The sequence below is a fragment of the Bos mutus genome, chromosome 12, assembly GCF_027580195.1.
Source record: "Bos mutus isolate GX-2022 chromosome 12, NWIPB_WYAK_1.1, whole genome shotgun sequence".
In the NCBI taxonomy this organism is placed as follows: Eukaryota; Metazoa; Chordata; class Mammalia; order Artiodactyla; family Bovidae; genus Bos; species Bos mutus.
This window is the reverse complement of record NC_091628.1, coordinates 73,099,061-73,121,664: the sequence shown is the minus strand read 5'-3', so window position 1 is coordinate 73,121,664 and position 22,604 is coordinate 73,099,061. Positions and strand designations below refer to the sequence as shown.

Genomic DNA, 22,604 nt, shown 5'->3' with positions numbered 1-22,604 from the left:
GATAATTGAAATATCTTTTGCATTCTAATGCCCAGAATAATAAGGAATGGATCTTGCCATGCTATACTTTGGTTACAATTTAATTTGGAGTCTAGCAGAAACCATAATTTAACTAAGCTTTTAGCAGATAGAAATATAAAACACCTTTCCCACTCTGGCGGTGTGAATATAAAAAAGCTCTTCTGTGCGGACTGATGAAGATGAATATGGTTTCCAGAGTTATTTAGGCCACAGCAGGGTGAATTCCATTACTTAAGATGACTCGGGAGTACACCGAAGGCTGGTATTTTATTCTCATGCACTTTCAGATATAAAGAGCTGATGTTTATAAAGTAAAATGAGAGTACAAGTTTATATATACACACACACGCATACATGTATATACCAATATAGATTTATAGGCAACAGCTACTTAGTGAACCTTAGTACTTTATATACATAATTTATATATATATATAACCCTATAGTATATGTAAAATGATGTACTGTATTTATAAAGAGTATAGTTATATACATAGATGCCCATATACAGATCTATATATATTACATATAAATTCTATCCCCTCTAGTAATTATTTTATTAATAGCACTTCTGCAGTGATTCACATTTTCCTAATAACCTCTTCAAAGAATTAAAATGTATCATCTTTTGTGCTTTAAGTTGCTCTAAATGAGGTGAAGCCATTTATCATTCCTGGGAAAAGAAGCATATGATAGCCTTTCATGAAATAGCTGGATGCCTTTGAGCTGGAAACAAGACATCCATATCACTTCTGGCTTGAGGAACATCGTTACCTTAAATCAAATAGCAGAGTTGCAATATATTGCTTTTCATGGAGAATGACTCCACTTGCCTCTCAGGATGTATGGTTATTGAGTTCTCTTAAAGGTTGAGGCTAATGATAAAAGCATGGACTTGGAATAATACCATGTAGAAAGAAAAGAGTGAGATAATTGAGCTTATGATCACTGGAAATACCTTCCTTCTGGTTTTCAAATATTTGGACTTTCATTTATAACATACTTCAGTTTAATCCATATACTTTATGAAGGTCTAGTGTACAGCATGTTTTCAAAGTTGGCACAAGAATATGTATTTAGAATGAAAACAAGATAGCTTGTGTTATTGCAATTCTGCTTATCTTAATAGAGGCCTTATATTTTAAAGTTACTCTTTTGTGTATGCTGCCTGACAAGTGCCAAGAGAAAACAGGTGAACCTTATTTTAAATATTTTAGACTATAGATACATCTGAACATGAGCATAAAGTTTACAATGTGTCCTTATATGTTCATACAAGAGGCGGCAAGCACTTTCTGCAAAGGGTTAGAGAATAAATATTTTATGCTTTGAGAGCCATAAGTTCACTGTTACAGCGACTCAACTCTGCTATGATAAGGAGGAAGTGGCTATAGACAATACATATGGATGTGGCTGAGTTCCAATAAAACTTTATTTACAAAAACAGGCAAGGGACTGGATTTGGCACCCAAGCCACAGTGGCTCACCCATTCTGTCGTACAAGCAAAGAGGATTGAGATAGTAGTTTATGAATCTGTGGAATGTTGTGACACTGCAAACAGTTATTAAAAGAAAGTGTAGTTTACAGATAACAGTAATGTTTCCAGACACCTTGCTAAGAACTTTGCTTACAGCACCTGATTTGTATCCTATTATCTAAAAGCTCTGCCTGAGGAAGGAGGTGGGGTCTGTGGCAGGATCCTTGCCAACCTGGCTGGGGCTCTGAGACCCCTGCCCAGTGCAGACCGGGAGCTGGGTGACAACTGCTTAAACAGAAAATCAGCATGGGTCCCTCTGGGTGCCTGAGCAGAGAAGTCAGGTCCACTTGACTCCAAAAGATGCAGAGAAATTAAAATCCAGACTCTTCAGTCTGCTCAGAAGTAGAGGAAAGCTATTTACCGCCGATGATGCTGCTGGCAGTTCTGCATTCCTGCTTACAGACGTTGGGCACCTCCGTTAGCTCATCTCCTTTTCCTGGCAGGAAGGCGCCCAGAGCGTTGTGTGGAGACCCCAGCAAGGGGTGCTTCTCATTGCCGCTTGTGCATATGGGGACCTGCAGGAAAATGCCTGCAGCAGGTGACTCCTAGAAATAGAGTAGGGAGGCCAGAGCTGGCTCTTCTCCAAGGGCTTCCTCCCCAGGTTCTTAGGTGCGACATCAAGGCCGGAAGTCTCAGCGCACGCACTCTGCCTGTGGGCGCGGCTTCACTGTCACAGGATGATGTGTCTCCATCACAGGGCACGGCTTCTCCACTTGACCTTCACACGGCCCCAGCCTGCGATCCAGAGAAGGGACAGACACCGTCAGTTATGTGTTTCCGTTCATACTTACTTCTAGTGTTGAGAGGTTTAGTAAAGACATTTCCCCAATTATGGGAATGACTTGCTGCACTGTTTTATGCGTGGTTCCGTTCATCCACAGACCAGTTATAAATAATATTTTTAGTTAAACAGGTCGTGGCATTATATGTTTACTGTTTCACTGTTGTTTTGAAACGATTTCAGACTTAAAGAAAAGTCGCAAAATTAGTACAAAGAACTCCCATATGCTCTTTTCCCAGACTGACTTTTTTCATCTTCTTCCTCTTTTTCTCTCTTGCTGTCTACTTCCCATCTGTGTGTGTGTGTGCACACATGCTCTGAACCACAGGAGAATGGCCAAATGTCTTTCTGCCCAAATCCTTTGGTCCCTATCCAGAGACCAAGGACATGACCTCCATAACCCCAGGAAATGACCAGACTATTAAATATCGATATGGCTGCTGCTGCTGCTGCTGCTGCTGCTAAGTCGCTTCAGTCATGTCCGACTCTGTGTGACCCCATAGACAGCAGCCCACCAGGCTCCCCCGTCCCTGGGATTCTCCAGGCAAGAACACTGGATCAGACTATTAAATATTGATATGGCACCAGTATCTAATTCAGAGTTCAAATAACACTTTACTGATTATCCCACAAATCTCTTTCAGAATGATTTCCCCCCCAATTCAGGATCATTTGTGAGTTTAGTTGCCATTTCTCAGTAGTCTTCTTTAATCTGGGACCCTTCCTCAGCTTTTCTTCTTGACATTAATATTTTAAAAAGTGGAAGACCAGTTTTTGAAGAATGTCCCTCAATATGGGCTTGTTTGCTATCTCCTCACGTTGGAATCAGTCTCCACCTTCTTGGCAGGAGCCCCACGGAGGTGACGATGTCTCTTTCTTAGCACATTGTGCTCCAAAGCTCATGGTGACCTTCACCTTGATCACTCTGTCCTTCAGAGCTCCCTAACGTCACTGTTTTCGGTTTATAACTGATAAGTCATTTCTAAAGAAGTGTTTGTCACAAGCTTTCACCCGTTAGTTTTGACTGAGGCAATGATTGTTGCCTACATCAGTGATTTCCCTTTTGGTTACAAAAGTGTGATTTTTATAACCCCCGTCTTCAGCAATGACATCCTGCTATAAGAGCTCTCCTTTCTAATAATTCATCCATCCATTTGTTCATTCATTATCAGTACGGACTCACGAATTGTTATTTTATTTAAGGGACACAATCCATTACTGTCGTTATTTTGATACTAAAATTGCCCAAGACTTAGCCAATGAGAACCCCTCCAAGCTGGTTCTTGTGTTCTTTTGACAGGTTCTCTTGTCCTTTTTAAGCACTGTTTTACATGCTGGCTTTCCAAAATATTCTAAGATCCTCTACCTTGCCTCACATCCTAAACTAGCCACTTACCCAAGATGCCTTATTTTATAAACGAATAGTATTAAGAAACTTAGAAATGGGGGCAGGCTGGGCTCATTGCAACTGGAGTCTTACTGCTTTTAGACCCTTTCAGAACTAGAAAATTTTAAACACACACATATATAAAACTGTATATTAAAAGTCATGAGTTTATTGTGATTCCCAAAACTCAAACCTATAACCACAAGGCTCCTGTTTACCTTCCTGTAATCCATAATTGTGTCTTCGCTTCTCTGTCCCTTCTCCTGGCTTGCTGGTTTGTTTCTTTTTTTTTTAATTCTTGCAGTGACTTTTCACTGAATGCACTGCTAGTAAATATATCAGCTGGGCAAGTGAAATAATCTGAGTGTGGAAATGGTAGAAACTAAACCACTTTGCTTCTGCCATTGCTGACTGTCCAGTGGGCTAAGACTGATCCCAAACAGTTTATGCACGTTACATCACCCTTCAGTCTTATAGGAACCCACAAAGTAGGTACTCAGTGGTTATTTTTTAGAAAAGGAAATTAAGGCTTAAACACTGCCTGTATACAGCTGTAAGTAACACGAGAAGCTTGCCTTCTAGGTGCTTAACTGACAGACAAGGTTCTCACTTGACTGTTCAGATTTGCCACCAAAACTCCATTCATTCATGCACCCTTTTCTCCCTGAGGTGTCAGGAAACACGTATGGACCCAGGATTACTAGAATTTTTGTAACCTGACATCTAAAAGTTATCAGCTTGCTTTCACATTTGCAGCCTAACTGGATCAGAAAAAGAGGCACCTCTTCCCCCAACAGCAGAGACAGCCGAGTGAGTCAGGGGCTCCCCCGATGTCTGCAGACACCCTGAGAGCTTCCTCCTGGGGCTGTGGGCTCCTGGCAGTTGTTTTCCTGGAACGGAGAGCTGATAATGGAAACCATAAGTCTTCATGGCTTGGTCAAGTGCCCTGAGGTCTTAGGTCTGAGCAGGTCCGATCTGGTTCTGGATGTTAGGAGAGCAGCAAGTGCCCCTGAATTTGAGAGCAAAGGTTTCAGGGCGCAGGACGAGGGCAGGAGAGCTTGGGATCCAGACTCCGGGTGGAGGGCAAAGAAAGTCAGAATTCATCAAACGGTGTGATGAGTAGTGGGGAAAATGAAAGCAAAAAGGACAAGGAAATGTCGATTCCCTCCCCGCACAGAATGCTTTCATGGTGAGAGCGCTAGGATGAGGGGTTAGCTTAATGCTTGCGTAAATTACGATTCTAATGCCACTTACAGTATTCATTTATTTATTTCCTAGCTAGTGAAAACGTCGTGATCAATCATTTGTTCCAGTCGAAACTGTCACAAACAGGAGCCCTCGTATCGTCCTCTCCTTCTTTTAAATTCAGAGGACATAAATCTGCCCGGCTCAGTAAGAGAATGACAGCATCTTCAATGATGGGAGAAAACAGGAATTATCTAGAACTTAGTAAGGTAGGAGTTTTTATGATTCGTATCTGGTGGTTTTTAAATTTGCTCAGCACGTTTGCTGCTTCTTTTAAAGAACAAAAAATGTACAGTCCTCTATGCTAATGGAAAGAAATTGGTATTTTAATTTAACAAAATTAACGGAAAGACTGCTTACCCAAAGTATAACCCTTGGAGAGAGGATGGTATGAGAGCATGCAGTGGAGTGAAAACTTGATAGCAAATACAGGCTTAGTCATTTTATTGGTTGTCTTTGCAACACCCTTTTTAAGTCTCATCTCTGCGACTGTGTTTTTGATGAATGGGAGGTTTCAGGGACAGAAGGTTTAAAGGGAATACACTTAGCTACCTTATTCCGTTGCCATTAGTCACTTCAGAGGTTTTAGGTCTCTAAACAATAAATTGTAGTTTCTCACACAGACATCATGTATTTTTCAGGTCCTGGAGTGTTTCACTGTGCGTTTTGTAGATTTTTAATTTGTTTCTGCATTACGCTAATTTTTTAATGTGTATTCGTTCCACACCCGCGAGGTTGTACTTACAACCTAAAGATTTTGATGATTTGTAAAAACAGAACAAAAATGTAGTGAAGAGTTGTTTCAGAAGTGTACTGAGTTTATGCATTCAGTGCCAGTGTGTTTTGCTTGCCTTTACAGAAACTTTAAAAGACGAGAAGTATGGTTGGGAAGGGTCCAGGATGATCCATTTTAGAAATTCAGTCGTTGTAGCCTGCTGGAATGCATTTTTGCTTACCAATTAAAATAAAAGCATAATTAAAATGAGCTCTATTACAGAAGAGTGGCAGAAATGTGTACAGCCTATTAGAGATGTGTGTGTGTGTGTGTAGCCGGTAGACCCTAGAGTTACGAATCTTTTGATATAGCTGTTACATAACTGGAGGATCACAGGAATTCCATCTCACTGCATATTAAAATGGCATCTTTTACATAAAAAAGACAAAGAGTTCCCCTTTGTAAGGAAGATCTCTATTCCCAGGGGTTTCACTGAAACTTCTGGCCCCTGCTTTCTCAATCATCCTGGAAATCATGAGCAAGAAATCACCACACACCTCCAAACTGTAATTTTTAACCTTAATTATTAAACATTACCAGGCAGAGATGCCATTAGCCTTTCCCCTAAAGGACTGCAAAAGCGAGATAATTCACAGCCGTTCCTCCACCCAGAAAGGGAAATTGAGTGTTCAATTTCACCAGATGAAGATTTATTTATTATGATTTTTCCTTAAGTGTTCCATCCTTCACTTCCCTCTGAGGGTCCTCACCCCTGCACACCCACCCCTGTGACCAGAAGGCTGCTCTCTACCCACCCTTCAACTGAGCGTCATGCCCAGCTTTGTGTTTATAGAAAACAGTCTGATCTTCGACCAGTCACTTCATTTTCCCTTCCCTTGTCAGTTGCACTTGATCATTCCAGCTTGACACTTCATCCTAATGCAAGGAAATGAGCTACTGCCTTGATAGCAGCACCATATTGACAAGAATGTTTCATCCAATTTTTCTTCTATCGAGACCTTTTAGTTTAAGATAAGTGATTCTGGATCGATAGATCCATTGGTCGCGGTGTATATGATGCTGTGAAATGTAACAGAACGTTAGTGGCTGAGGTTCCTCTTAACCCCTGGTAGAATTTAATTAATTACCTTCTGCTCTTTCTCTCTTCACCCACTGCCTTCATTTTCACTTAATTCTTTTATATCCATAATCATTTCATCTTTGCTGCATGTGAATTCTTTTCTTTAAGAGCTGTATATAATTACTTATCAAAAAAGTCTACCATCAGTTTTCACAGGTGAGTAGTTTACTAACCCTTGTAACATTAAAAAATGAAGAAGAAGGAAAGGAAGGGAGAAAATGAGTAAGACACCGATGGTAGTTAACTTAGGGAACAAAACAATGGTTATTAAAACATCAGATTTTTGTAACATAAAATAGCATCCTTTTACCCCGGAATAAGCTGCATTTCATGACAAACAATTAGTAATACAATTAAGAAGACCAGGGTCAGTTTCTTGTACCACCAAGCTAGTCAACATCTGTTTATTCTCAAATTAAAGTAGTTGCACATTGGTGGCAGCCACGGACTTAAAAGGACGCAGTGAAGGTTATTTTACATGTAGTCGCCTATTTTCCCACCATTGCAGAAAATCATTTGGCACTGATTTTTATAGCCTCTTTTAAATCTCCATCTGCCTGTGAGTGAACGTACATGCATGGGAGGGTTAATTTTTTTTCTCCTACACGGGAACTTAGTAAAACAAACCTGCTCACGCTTTCCTTTTGTTTTCATTACAGTTATTAAAAAAGAAAGGAAATTCTACATTTCTTCAAAGACTCGACCGGGGAGGTCCAGCCACCATTGCATCGCAACTCAGGGTTAGTGAAGTTTTCAGATTTCAAAATTTTCCGTTTTGATTGTATCGACTGTAAAGGTTTTACATGGAATTTTCTTCCATTTTGACCACTTAAGTAACTTCAGAAAAGTAAGCATGCACACACATGTACACACACACAGTGAGTGAATGCATAATACATAAGAATCATGGACTGAAGATAAAAGTTTTTATTTACAAATTGCCAACCTTTATTTAAAATTCCCAACCTTGTCAGTTGGGGTCTTCTCTGGAGAATCAGTTGTGTTTTACTTCTCTCCTTAGAAAACTCTGACGGATATTACCGGGAAACTTCAGAAGTGCACTCCACACTTTATTCATTGCATCAAGCCCAATAACTCAAAGCTGCCAGACACCTTTGATAACTTCTACGTGTCCGCTCAGCTGCAGTATGTTGGGATCCTGGAGATGGTGAAGAGCATCCGACACGGGTACCCTGTCCGCCTTTCCTTCTCCGATTTCCTGTCGAGGTAGGTTTTTCTCTCGTGTCCACCATCCCCAGAACCATACTGGTGTTATTGTAGGTGGACCTTCTGATTGCTTTTCTGGCATTTCTTCTATTCTTCATACTCTTTTACCATGAGTAAACAAAATGCTCTGGGAAACCATGACTTATATAAAAACTTATATAAAAAGCTTTTAAATTTACTGAGGACAGTCACTTGGAAACAATTTTCATAGTTCCTTAAATTTAGGTTCCCTTGGATTTAGAGATTTATAAAACTGTTGCTTATAATATTGACTTAAAATTATAATTGAATATAAGAAGCTATGTGTGGGATTATTTTCTCCTTAAATGTATGAACAAAATATTTTTTAGGTGAAGCATTGGTACTCATGGGCCAAATTTAGCCCATTACCTATTTTTTTGTAAATAAAGTTTTATTGGAACACAGGCAGTGGACATAATGAGAGTATCTGTTTTATAGGCAGTCAAACAATAAGAGCAGTGTGGACAAAAAAGAAAGTATTTGGTAATCGTATATAAAAACAGGAAATTTAAAGTGATATTGATATAAAGTAATATCAATATTATGAGCACAAAATTTAACATTAATGGATAAAAACTAGAGCAACAGTAGTGTGGTGAAATCTATTTGGGAAACCATTTATCTAAAAGAAGACAGTTTAAGACTTTGGTTGAGCAGCAATGCAGTTTGGGCCACTGGTATGAAGAAGCTGCTAAACTCAAACAACCTATCAACCAAAAAACTTAAATCACCCAGTTGGAAATAGTCATAACAAAGGGCATACTATTTAAACTGTGACTAAATTTAGCGTTTCTAACCTTTGTATTTTCCAGAGGACAGAAATAGAAGTTGTTTATTGTGCATTTTAAATTTCCCAAAGACACAAATAAGAAAGTAAGCATCGTGTGAGCCATTCATTGTTAAAGAAGTGATCGACTGTTCAGAAGGGAGAAGATAAAATTCGCCACATTTAGGGATAAAGTATCTGGAGAATGAATATGTTTAGCCTGCAGAATGTGTAGTGCAGATAGACAAAATATTTGATTTAAACGTAAAAGATGCTTATTCATGAGTGAAGAGACACACTGCCTCCTATCTATAGAGAGGAACTGCAAAGTTAGGCAGGACACAGGGCTACATTAAGAATTAATACGTGCTGAATGAAAGAATTATTTGTGCTTTTGTTGGGTGGGGATGGTGGTGTTACCATCACTGCTCATTCTACACTGAGAGGTGTCTGGTAGTTCTGATCTGCCTCTTGCTGTTCCCCAATGGACAGCTGTTTATAGTCCCCAGAAATGTTTGGTCTGTTCATGAGTATGTATTTGTCATGCATAAGAATTTAAGTATTAAAAGTCAGCCTTCCCACCCCTTTCAATCCAAGTCTTTGGATCAATGAGTTTGAAGCCTGCCCAATACAAGTTTAAAGTAATAGATCCCCATATTTACCCCAGACCTTCTGGACGACAGTCAACAGAGAGTGGGGTCCCGGGACCCCTGGTTTCTCTGACGGAGAAGGGTATGGTTTTGTTATCTGCAGACATCATATGATCTCAGAGGGTCCCCAGCCTTGATGAATTGTAGTTCATTCAGCAGTACTGACTCCCTTCCCAAGTTGTGCTGAAAGCAGTGGTTCTCCAATGTTAGCGTCCATTTAGGCGTGTTAAAACACAGATTTCTGGGCGGCAGCCCCAGTGTTCTAGATCAGTCAGCTGGTCTAGATGTGTTGTGCTGTGTTTAGTCACTCAGGCATGTCTGACTATTTGCAACCCCGTGGACTGTAGCCCACCAGGCTCCTTTGACCATGGGGATTCTCCAGGCAAGAATACTGGACTGGGTTGTCATGCCCTCCTCCAGAGGATCTTCCTGACCCAGGGAATTAAACCTGGGTCTCCCACATTGCAGGCGGATTCTTTACCAGGTGAGCTACCCGGAAAGCCCCTGGTGTAGATGAGTTCCGCAAATTACCATCTTTAGCGAGTTCCCAGGTGAAGCTGGTGTTGCTGGTATGTGGACAACCTTTAGAGAATCACCGCCCTAGAACATCTATTCACTTGGAGATTACATCTTTATTTTATTTGGTTTGATTTTCTTCCACCAAGGATTGGAAGTATGTGAGTGCCTTGATGATTATCAAAGGGTACTTGCTGAGGATGCAAAGTGAAAGTGTTAGTTGCTCAGTCTTGTCTGACTCTTTGCGACCCTATGGACTGTAGCCCACTAGGATCCTCTGTCCAAGGGATTCTCCAAGCCAGAATACAGAGTGGGTAGCCAGTCCCTTCTCCAGGGGATCTTCCCGACCCAGGGATTGAACCATGGTCTCCTGTGCTGCAGGCGGATTCTTTACCACCTGAGCCACCAGGAAGTCTCAGGCATTTACTGATTTACTGGACTAAAACTTTGCAAATTTGTTGAGATTTCCAAGTGATCTGTGTACATTTGAAGTTTCTGGAGCACTGTAAATGGATTCTGTATTGGATATGAAATAGGATTAATCTCACTTTATAAACAATTTTTTAAAGCTCATTCAATGCATTCTCTGCTCTTTATTTTGTTAGAGTGTCTTAGACTCATGCAATCAGAGAAAGTTGGCTTTAAAGTGTCCCTCAGAGTTTCTCTGGAATAATTTTTAATAGCTGCATGGATCTTCCTTATAGCTACTCCAGCAAGTAGTCACTTAAACTGTCCTATTTTCCCAGAAGAGGGTGGAGAACACGAGTCTGTGTGTGTATACAATACTATATGGCATAATAATTAGAAAAATGTTTGACCTTTATTTTTGTCTCATTTAATATATATACATATATACTTACCAAGACTTATCTCTATTAAAATAGTATTTGTAATGATTGTCTTTTAAAATTAAGTACCCTTTTCCACATATATACATTTCTCGCTGTATTCTGACTTCTAGACAGAGACTTTCTCTTATTCAATCACAGTGCCTGTGCATTTGTCTGTTTAGTCAATGTTTCAGAACGAAGCTGGCACTGGAGGTTAATAGTTTTTCAATTTAAAGTACTGTTTCTGCATAACAGAGAGCATAGCTATACTATATTTGTCTGGAAAAATGATGCTTTTTGGTAAATCTCTGCATTTCTTAACTGGCCCCTTACATAAAAGGAGATGTGAGTTTCAATTTATCATCCTTATTTATAATTGCATATCAGTATAAATGGAATTGAACTTCCCTGGTAGCTCAGATGGTAAAGAATCTGCTTGCAATGTGGGAGACATGGGTTTGATCCCAGGGTTGGGAAGATCTCCTGGCGGAGGGCATGGCAACCCACTCCAGTATTCTTGCCTGGAGAATCCCCATGGACAGAGGAGGCTGATAGGCTACGGTCCATGGGGTCACAAAGAGTTGGACACAACTGAGTGACTAAGCACATACATGAATGGAATTATTAATGTATTTCAGTGGAAATTTGTCACCATATCGCTTGAATAAAGGACACCTGTCTGGAATATTATCACAAAAACACTGATCCATAGAGAGATTCTCAGTTTCTATAGAACTTGAATAAAACACAATTCACATCAACATATTTATTCATAAAGCTCATCGGAACCTTGAAGTTCCCCCAGGCAGTCAAGCATTGTTGTATAAACAAAGCCTCAATGTACAAATTAGTAGAAGTCTTTGGTTGCCAGAATATCATATAACAATTCCTATGTAAAACATTTCTATTCATATCACCTTGTCTTACGTGTTAGAGGACCGAAACCCATCAAACCAATTATTTTGTTTAGTTTACAAAGAGGAGTATGGTTACTGGAAAAATACTGGACAAAGAAAACCATGTCCAGTTTTGAAACAAGCACCTATTCATCGGACCTGCATTTATTGCTTCTGAAACCCAGCAGGACAGTGGATGTGGATAATGGATATTCTGTGGAATCCAGAGGCGACACGATGGTATTTGCAAACGTGCCTCCTGATTTCTTGGCTTTAATAGCTGTCCATCATTCTGAGACTTCCTAATCAAAAGTGGAGAATTGTGTTTGTGGAGAAATCCTCTTTTGATTAAATAAGAAGCATGCTTGTCGAATTTTTCCCCCTAATAGCAGCAGTAGCTTCTGAGTGGGGTAATAAGGCAAGATACTGTCTCCATGGCAAAGACCTCACAAGTTTAGGTCCAGAAAGAACAGAGCAATAGAAGTAAATTATTAAGTGCAAATCATGACACATCATTGGATCACGTACTGTGGACTGAATCGTTTCTCCCTAATAGTCGTATGTTAAACCCTAACCCCTGATGTGACTGTATTTGGAGATGGTTCTGTATGTGTGTGTGTTAGTTGCTTAGTTGTGTCTGACTCTTTGCAATCCCATAGACCATAGCCCACCAGGCCCCTCCATCCATAGGATTCTCCAGGCAAGAACACTGGAGCACATTGCCATTTCCTTCTCCAAAAGGAACTACGGAAAGAAAGAAAGTGAAGTCACTCAGTCGAGTCCGACTCCTGGCAACCCCATGGGCTGTGGCCTACCAGGCTCTTCCATCATGGAATTTTCCAGGCAAGAGTACTGAAGTGGGTTGCCATTTCCTTCTCCAGGGAGATGGTTCTATGAGGAGGTAATTAAGGTTAAATGAGGTCATAAGGGTGGGGCTCTGAACCAATAGGATTAGTGTCCCTATAGGAAAAATCGCCAGAGAGCATCTCCTTCTCTGCTCTCTGAACTTGCAGTGGGAAGGCAACGTGGTGCTGGGTTAGTCGCTACGTTGCGTCCAACTCTTTGCGACCCTGTGAACTATAGCCCTCCAGGCTCCTCTGTCCGTGGGGTTTCCCAGGCAAGAATACTGGAGTGGGCTCCCATTTCCTTCTCCCTGGGATCTTCCCCACTCAGGGATCGAACCTGGGTCCCCCTGCACTGCAGGCAGGTTCTTTCCTCCTGTGCCACCAGGGAAGCCCAGTGGGATGGCATCTGTCTGCAGACCAGGAGGAGACCTCAGTAGAAACTGAATGAGCCCACACCTTCATGCTGTACATCCCAGCCTCCAGAACTTTGAGAAGACACACTTCTGCTGCTATAACCCTCCAGCTCTGTGGTCTCCTGAGCTGGCTGAGGCACCTGTGTTTGTGGGTATGTGTTTCTATGGGGTCAATAGATAGCAAACCTGTTACACGGGGGTTTGACTGAGAAGTTTTGGATACCTTGTTTGTGTTACATGATACCCTTGTGCTGATGGGAGGAAGTCAAGTTAACATGTACATATCATGGGGTTTCAACAACTTGTGTCTCTGCTCACGTAATCACATTTCTACTGTTTTGTCTATTTACTCAGTGACATTTACTTGATATTTAAGATTCACTCAGCCATCCTCTTATTGAAAAATCATTTATAAAATCCCCAAATGGTTTGTGTCTCTTCTCTAAGCTTCAGAAAGACCTTATGTATTATACTTGTTATACATGCACTGGAAATATTCATTTATTATGAATATTTATGAGTAGTATTTATGAATAATATTATATCCAAATATTATTTATTAATATTTATCAAATATTCACTGGAGCAGAGGTTAGCAGACGATCAGATCGGATCTGGCCTGCCACTTACTTGTGTTATGACCTGAGAGATAAGAATGTCTTCTACATTTTAAAATTGTCAAATATTAAATGGTTACCTACATAATATCCAGTAGTCATGAATGGACGTAAGACTGGACTGTGAAGAAGGCTGAGCGCCGAAGAATTGATGTTTTTGAACTGTGGTGTTGGAGAGGACTCTTAAGAGTCCCTTGGACTGCAAGGAGATCCAACCAGTCCATCCTAGAGGAGACCAGCCCTGGGTGTTCTTTGGAAGGAATGATGCTGAAGCTGAAACTCCAGTACTTTGGCCACCTCATGCGAAGAGCTGACTCATTGGAAAAGACTCTGATGCTGGGAGGGATTTGGGGCAGGAGGAGAAGGGGACGACAGAGGAAGAGATGGCTGGATGGCATCACCGACTTGATGGACGTGAGTTTGAGTGAACTCTGGGAGTTGGTGATGGACAGGGAGGCCTGGCGTGCTGCGATTCACGGGGTCGCAAAGAGTCAGACACGACTGAGCGACGGAACTGAACTGACATAATATCCTCATTTTTGCCTCTTGACATACAAAGATGAAATACTTACTCTCTGGCCCTTTGCAGAAGAAAGTCGCTATGTCTCCGCTAGACCACAGGCTCCGTGGGTGAGGGCGGGTTTCCCTGTGTGCATGGACACCATCGTGAGCACTGGGCTGGGCTGCCAGCCACCCCTCGTGCTTCTGGGTCTACGCTCGAAACTGAACAGGAAAGATCTGCCATCGTCTTCCATTTCAACAGCTATCTCTAATGTTAGTTGGATCCTTCAGTTTGTGAGAACTTTCTGATGGCTTTGTAAAAGACAGACACACCAGTACATTCTGTAGAACATAAAATTCCAAGTCAGTGGCTTGCAACAACAAAGGTTTCTTTCTCTTTTATATTTGACTGTATTTAGAAGTCACACTGGAGAAGGCACCCCACTCCAGTACTCTTGCCTGGAAAATCCCATGGACGAAGGAGCCTGGTAGGCTGCAGTCCATGGGGTTGCTAAGAGTCGGACATGACTGAGCAACTTCACTTTCACTTTTCACTTTCATGCATTGGAGAAGGAAATGGCAACCCACTCCATTGTTCTTGCCTGGAGAATCCCAGGGATGGGGGAGCCTGGTGAGTTGCCATCTGTGGGGTCGCACAGAGTCAGACACGACTGAAGTGACTTAGCAGCAGCAGAAGTCACACACTTTAGCTTGAATCATCTCTGATTTGGGTCTCTTTTTCATGATGCACCCCGGGTTAAGGAATAGCCCGGGTCTAGGACATGTCCTTCCTGTATCAGGGGAGAAGAGGCTTGGCTGAGTGGCTGTTACAACATGTACTGAGATTCAGCATCTGTTGCTCTCTTATATTCGATTGTTAAAGCGGCCACCTGGCCTAGGCCACCACCTGTGGTTTGGAGAATCACCTTACTTACTGGAGGTAACCCAGGTGATGGTGGTGGTGGTTTAGTTGCTAAGTCATGTCCGACTCTTGCAACCCCATGGACTGTAGCCCACCAGGCTCTTCTGTCCATGGGATTCTCCAGGCACGAATACTGGAGTGGGTTGCCATTTCCTTCTCCACAGGATCTTCCAATCCAGGGATCAAACCAGAGTCTCCTGTATTGCAGGCAGTCTCCTGCATTGCAAGTGAATTCTTTACTGCTGAGCCACCAGGGAGCAGGTAAGAAAGAGTGGGGGTGTGTACACTTCTGGCTCAGTTAGCAGTTGCCCCAAAACTTAGTGCCATGAAACAGCAGTTTTATTTCTCCCACTTCTGTGGGATAACTGGGCTTAGTGGGGCAATACTTGCTTGGGGTTTCTCCAGCCATTGTGGCCATATAGCGGGAGAGGTTGGCCTACGATGGATGGACAAGACAGCTTCTCATCCCTGTGCCTGGCGCCTCAATGTTCCTCCATGTGATCTTTCTCCAGCAGAATAGTCTTGACTTCTTGCCTTGTGGCTCTGTTCCCAGGGGCAAGAGAGGAAACCTGAACTTCTCTTACAAGCTGGGCTGGAATTAGCACAGCATCACTTCCTCTGTATGTTACTGGTCAAAAAAGTTGCAGAGCGGCTAAGATATTTTTGTTAGGAAGCAGGCGATTGACAGCAGCCAACTTGGGACAAGCTACCACATCCTCTTGGGGGCTTCCCTGGTGGCTCAGTGGTAAAGAATATGTCTGCAGTACAGGAGAGGCAGGTTCAATCCCTGGGTCGGGAAGATCCCCGAGAGAAGGAAATGGCAACCCACCCCAGTAGTCTTGCCTTGGAAATCCCATGGACAGAGGAGCCTGGCAAGCGATGGTCGATGGGGTCACAAAAGACCCAGACGTGACGTAGTGACTAAACAACAGCAACAACATCCTCTTAAAGGGATAACATGCAAGTAACGAAATGACGCCGAAAGCTCTGCCTTTGTGCTCTGGTGCAAAACTGAATCTCAGAGACAGAATTTTAAGTGAAGTGGAAAAGAGCAGCTTTGTTGCTTCGTGGAGCAAAGAAGGATACAGTGGGCACATTGTGCTTCTCAAAAACTGTGGATCCCAACCACCCGGGGGATTAGTGGGGGAGTTTTATCCAGTGTATCCCAACCACCCGGGGGATTAGTGGGGGAGTTTTATCCAGTGTATCCCAACCACCTGGGGGATTAGGGGGGGAATTTTATCCAGTGTATCCCAACCACCCAGGGGATTAGGGGGGGAGTTTTATCCAGTGTATCCCAACCACCCAGGGAATTAGGGGGGGAGTTTTATCCAGTGTATCCCAACCACCCGGGGGATTAGGAGGGGAGTTTTATCCAGTGGTGCAAGGGCAGGGATGCTGATAAGGGTCTGGATGTATGCAGGGCCTGCATTCCTTGAATCTGGCCTCAAGTGGTCTCTGATGCAAAGAAAGAGCTGACCCATTGGCCACCTGATGCAAAGAGCTGACTCATTGGAAAAGACCCTGATGCTAGGAAAGATTGAAGGCAGGAGGAGAAGGGGGCAACAGGGGATGAGATGGTTGGATGGCATCACTGATTCAATGAACATGAGTTTGAGCAAACTCCGGGAGACAGTGAAGGACAGGGAAGCCTAGCATGCTGCAGGCCATGGGGTTGCAAAGAGTCGGACACGACTTGGCAACTGAACAGGGAACAATGATGCTTATGACATTATAGGTAACGTGGCTTTTTAATGGTCATGCAAGGGCATACCAGATTTTAGTCCTGTGCATCTCCACTCTTCTCAGGGTGCTAGCCTTTTGAATGGTAATCTTTTTCCAGATGTAAAAGGCACATCTTTGAGGATCTTGCTGTGGGTCTTGGGTGGCAGACTTGGAAGGGTCATGCACGTCATTTGTGTATGGACTTCTCTGTGGCTGGAGGGGAGAGCAGGACAGTATCCCCAACACGGGGAGAGGTTGACCCTTTAATGAGGTGCCTTATTTGCAGAAGACAGAAGGGCTTGTCCAGTAAAAGCACTGCAGGGACTGGTATTATGCTTGGCAAGGTGAGGACCTGTGATCTCTGTTTTGAGATTGTTCCTGGATGAGATCCCTCATAGAAATAGAGTCATTTAGCTTGTTTAAATGACACAGTTGTTGCTGAAAGGTCAGGCCGTGAAGGCACACAGCCATGACGTTAAATTGGGTGCGTGGAGACAGATGAAAGGAGATGCTCGTCAGCTGATTGGGTTGAATGAAAGGGCCAAGGCCACCCCGCCGTGCAGCACTCACCAGCTCCAGGTCCAGGCTGGGATCGTCTGAACGTCTTCCTTGTTCCTTGGAAGTGATGTCAGTTACTGTCAATACATCTTTAATAGAAATGAGAATTAACATGTTTAGGAGCTGTTAAATATTCTAATGTAACTGGCAAGGGATATAGTTTCTTCAGGGATAATTTTGCCAAGTCTCAGCGTATTCTTTCTGCTAAAACCCTTCTGCAGGGTTGGCTGATTGTCTAAAGTTTAATGAGGTTGGGGAGGAATGAGGACCTGTTATTTTTCAATGAAATATAAAGATAGGAATGAGAAGTATAATAGATTCTTGAGGCCATTTCAGTTTAAATACAATTAGGTTTATCTTTATTGGGAATTTTTTCTACTGCTCAATGGATTAAGAATCATAAAATTCCCTTCTAATCTACTGGAGATCTGCAAATTTTTTCTATAAGAGGTTTACAGGCCACAAGATCACTGACATAGCTACTCAGCTCTGCCTCGTGGCAGAAGGTAGCCACGAGGTAGCCATTGACACGTAGACAGCCTGTCAGTGAACAAGTGAGGAGAGTTTATTTATCACGTGCACGACCTTTCCAAGTCTGCCTGCCAAGACCGCAGCTAAACTGTCGGCATTAACAGAAGGTGGGTGGTTTTGACCCATGGGTGCCTAACCCTTTATCTAGTCTTGTCTTCTTTCTGATAGAATTTGGGGCATGTTTTTCCATCGAAAAAGGGACAGGTTGTGAAAGGTGACTTTGATGTTTGCTCTTTTATCCCCAGTATCTGGCCTTGATCCTAATTTCTACTCTAATAAGCTAGATGGTCTCCCATGAAAGCATTAATTTACTCATTCCTTCACCACTCACTTCTTTGTCATTATTCCATTCAGTCTTAATTTATTCTTGGAGAAGGAAATGGCAACCCACTCCAGTGTTCTTGCCTGGAGAATCCTAGGGACGGGGGAGCCTGGTGGGCTGCGGTCTCTTGGGTCGCACAGAGTCAGACACGACTGAAGCTACTTAACAGCTTAATTTATTCAGGCGTTTTACTGACTCAGAGTGCCCTTACGCCTCGGGAAGTTGCCGTCAGGAGTGCCTGGGGCGTCACTGATGGGTGTTGTTGAATTCCCGCCGTGGGTGAAGCTCCAGATCTGCATGTTATACGTGACTCTGTTCCTCATAATAACCTTTTTTGGGGTGACTGCTCTCACTACACACCTGTTAGTACGATATAACTAATAATTGCGGGACTTTTGCCTTGGGTGAGATTGATCAGGACTGACCGAAAGCATTGTCTCATCAAATCCTCGCAGCGTCCCCACGAGCTGCATTATCAGTCCCTGCCCGCTTTAGAGTTGAGAAAACCGAGATCCCAAGGAGCGTGCTGGTGGTCCAGAGCCTCACACACCTCAGCCCTGCGGATTTTTACCTGCTCCTCCGTCAGCCTTGGTGCTGATAGTGGCCATGTCCTCAAGGACCTGCTCCTTCTACTTTTTCCACGATGTGTGCTGTCTCTTTAGGCGTGACTGCCTTTCGCAGCCACAGGCCAGACCACAGGGATGCCCAAACAGCTATATGACGTTAGTGGGGGCAAAGAAACCCAGCACTAGACTCTTGACCCTGGATGGCCTTTGCTCGGTTTCCTGATGAACAGTCCGGTTAATTCTGTGGAGTTTCCTGGATAGAAGTTACTGCCGTGTTCACTAGAGATCACACGCACCACAAATCTGTGTGGTGCTGACACAGCAGCAGGTGACGACCTCCGAAAATCAGCTCAAGAAGAGTGAGAAAAATGGCGCTTGAAAATGGAGAATGTTTTCCTTAAAAATCATATGAAAATTGAAATCAAAAAGACTTCACTTTCAAACAACATTGGAGATGATACCCAAAACTGACCAGTCTAAATGATTCAAAACCAAGATATGATTCCACTTAGTCAAGGCTTCCCAGGTGGCTCAGTGGTGAAGAATCAGACTGCCAGTGCAGGAGACAGAAGTTCGATCCCTGGGTTAGGAAGATCCCCTGGAGAAGGAAATGGCAATGCACTTCCGTATTCTTGCCTGGAGAACCCCATCGACAGAGGAGCCTGGTGGGATGTAGTACTCGGAGTCTCAGAAGATGCAGACAGGACTTAGCAACTAAACAGCAACAAGAAAGCATTCAATATGAAACAACCAAAATCAGGGAAATAGACCAGAAGTTATTTTCAAAGGGTGAATTCAGTATATTGAGAGCTATACTTTATTTTTAATAAAATTTTGGGAGTACATCCAAAAAATTCCATCCCAGAATTCTGAATCTTATTGATTATTTGATTTAACTGGGCTCCCCCATTTCCAGCCTCCACCGATACAACTTAATATTTTTAATTATAAGTTATGTCAGGTAAAACATAATTGCAAAATGACCTTGCTTGCAGGGCCAAACCACTCTTAAATAATTACCTAAGTCGCTTGTTTCATTCCTTATGAATTATATGATTCTCTTTATAGGAGAGCTTTATAGGAGTACTGTTGAATGAGACATCGGTGATAGTTTTCATTCATAGTATCTAAATGATCTTAGGAACTCAGGAATCCACAAAGAAGCTCCAGTTATCAGTAGTTCATTGAATTGGACCTGATTCCTATCATTTTACTTATCTAGTTCTTGACCAAACTGAGAAGACAAAAACGATCAAAATGTTACATTTCTTGCATAAAGTCTAGATTGAAGGACACTGCTTAGCATGAGAGGCAACAGTGTCTGCTAGTGGAACCCCAGAATTGGGCAGAATTACCCTCCTCCCCCAATTACAGACAATGTGGGCTTAGGCAGACCATCCAATGACAGATGCTGCTCAGGTAAAGCATGGACCTTGCAGAAAAGAAGGAAGACAACTTTTCTTCCAAACAGTTCTCAAACAGCTGAGAATCCTGTCTTTCTTCTCATTAAAATTACTGGTTAGATTAGATTAGCTAGCCACCTCCCCTCCCCTCGAATCGTGAAGGATCAGAGAGTGACCCAGAGCATCACCCTACCTCTGACTCTAAGGAAGCAGCAGAGACGAGGAAGTGTCCTCGGCCAGCCCCGTGCCTTGTATCGTGTTCTGACCACAGATCTCATCCAGGAAGCCTGCAATAACAGGGGGACTGGCTTTGCTCCTGGGGGACAGCTGAGGCTTTCAGAATATTCTTTCCTTTGTCTTTACCCACTGCTTCCCTGCATGTCTTTCTGAGAAGCAATATAGATTTTGTACCCAAAGATTTTGAAGTGGGCCAACAGTGCATTACTTTAATTGATTTCAAGGCCACTCTGTTTTCAAGACTATAATGCATTTTATCTCCCATCTCAAACCCCGTTCTGACACATTGTGCAACAGAGCCCATCAGAGATTCTGCAATGAGAATAAGTGAAAATATTAAAACAAAAGAGTAACTCCAGTAATAAAATCCCAGTGCCTAAATATTCCCAAGTGTTAGTTGCTCAGTTGTGTCTGACTTGGCAATCCCATGGGCTGTAGCCCACCAGGCTCCTCTCTCCCTGGGATTCTCCAGGCAAGAATAGTGGACTGGATTGCCATCTCCTTCTCCAGGGAATCTTCCTAACCCAGGGATGGAGCCCAGAACGCCTGCATTGCAGGCTGATTCTTTACCGTCGGAGCCACCAGGAAAGCCGTAATGTTCTCAGATTTGACTATAAATCTTCTTCTGTTATTATGTTCCTGGTGAGAAGGATTAATACATATTGCAAATGAAAGTCCAGAGATATTCAGTCCCAAAGGAATTGAAAGCCCAAATGTGACTATCTTGACTTTCTGAATTAAATGTCCCAAATTCCATATGCATAAGTGAACTGGCTGTTTCTGAAGCATTCTTTCCATTTTTCTGACTTGGCTCAGACTTAACTAAAAAGGTTCCAGATGACTTGCTCGGAGCTGAGGGCCCTTCAGTGTAACATTCTGAGCGGTTAGTCATTGTATTAGTCTGTTTGGCTGCCGTAACAAAATACCGTAGTCTGGGTGGCTTAAACAATTGGCATTTGTTTCCTTACAGTTCCGGAGACTGGAAATCCAAGATCAAGGTGCCAGGGAGATAGAGAGAGACAGTAAAAATTCTAATGCCTCTGGCTCAAAGGACAGTAGTTCTTTTGAATTAGGGCTCCATCCTGATGAATTCATTTAACCTTAACTACCTCCTAAAGGGTCTAAAGGTAAATGCAGTCACATTGGGCATGAGGGTCTCAATATATGAAGTTTCTTTGGGGGGGGGGGCAGAAACATTCAGTGCGTGGTAGTCACATTAATGACGTGCCTGATTTAGAGCTTGTTTGTGGTGTGTGTCAGTGCCAAGTCTCTCATCAGTTTCCCAGTGAGAGTCCAATGAGTAAATACTAAACATAAGGTCATTTGCGTATTAACGTCATATGCACAAAATTTAGAACTCTGTCCCTAGTCTCTAAGCAGTATATTACAGCAAGAATTCTAGAATCTAATATTTTGTTTTTCCAGTGATAAGAATGATCATGTGCATGTTGACCAAACCAGGGCAAGTTTAAGAGTGAAATAGGGCCACTGTTAATAATCTTGCCAGAAATATAGGTATAAACTGGGACTGTCCCTGGCATACCAGAAAATAGGTCACCAAAGCTCTCTTTAACCTCTACTTATCTGAGTACCCTTGCATTTCATGAGTCTTTAACCTCTGTCATTCCCAGTAGACTAGAAGCCCTGTTACAGAAAGCCTTCTTCTATACACACATAACGGGGCTTCTCAGGGGGCTCAGCAGTAAAGAGCCACCAATGCAGGAGACATGGGTTCGATTCTGACGTGGGTCAGAAAGATCCCCTGGAGAAGGAAATGGCAACCCACTCCAGTATTCTGGCCTAGGAATCCCATGGACAGAGGAGCCTGGTGGGCTACAGTCCATGGGGTCACAAAGAGTCGGACATGACTTAAGGACTAAACAGCAACAATATGCATATAATAGGCGGCTGAGAAACATTTGTTCAATAAGCTGGGACATGAATAGCCTTTTAGTTTCCTGTATCATCTTATAACTGAGCCCTAAATTCTGTGTCCAACAAGTAATATTCATTAGTATCATTCAGCGCATCTATATGAGATGCGTTCCGGGGCCAACCAATTAAAATGTATGGTGTCATCATGCCTTTTTCTTGGCCATGCCATGCAACATGGAGGGTCTTGGTTTCCGACCAGGGATCAAACCCCCTGCAGTGGAAGCATGGAGTCTTAACTACTGGACTGCCACTGTGTGTGTGAGTGTGTGTGTGTGTGTGTGTGTGTGTGTGTCTG

General features: G+C 42.7%; 1 protein-coding gene across 1 annotated transcript in view; it reads left to right on the top strand.

The window, feature by feature from the left end:
- Positions 1-22,604, top strand: part of MYO16 (myosin XVI) — a 390,818-nt gene that overhangs the window by 246,329 nt on the left and 121,885 nt on the right. The window contains 3 exon segments of the mRNA XM_070380864.1: positions 5,006-5,181; positions 7,488-7,568; positions 7,850-8,055. Of these exon segments, the coding sequence (XP_070236965.1) occupies positions 5,006-5,181; positions 7,488-7,568; positions 7,850-8,055 (463 nt within the window).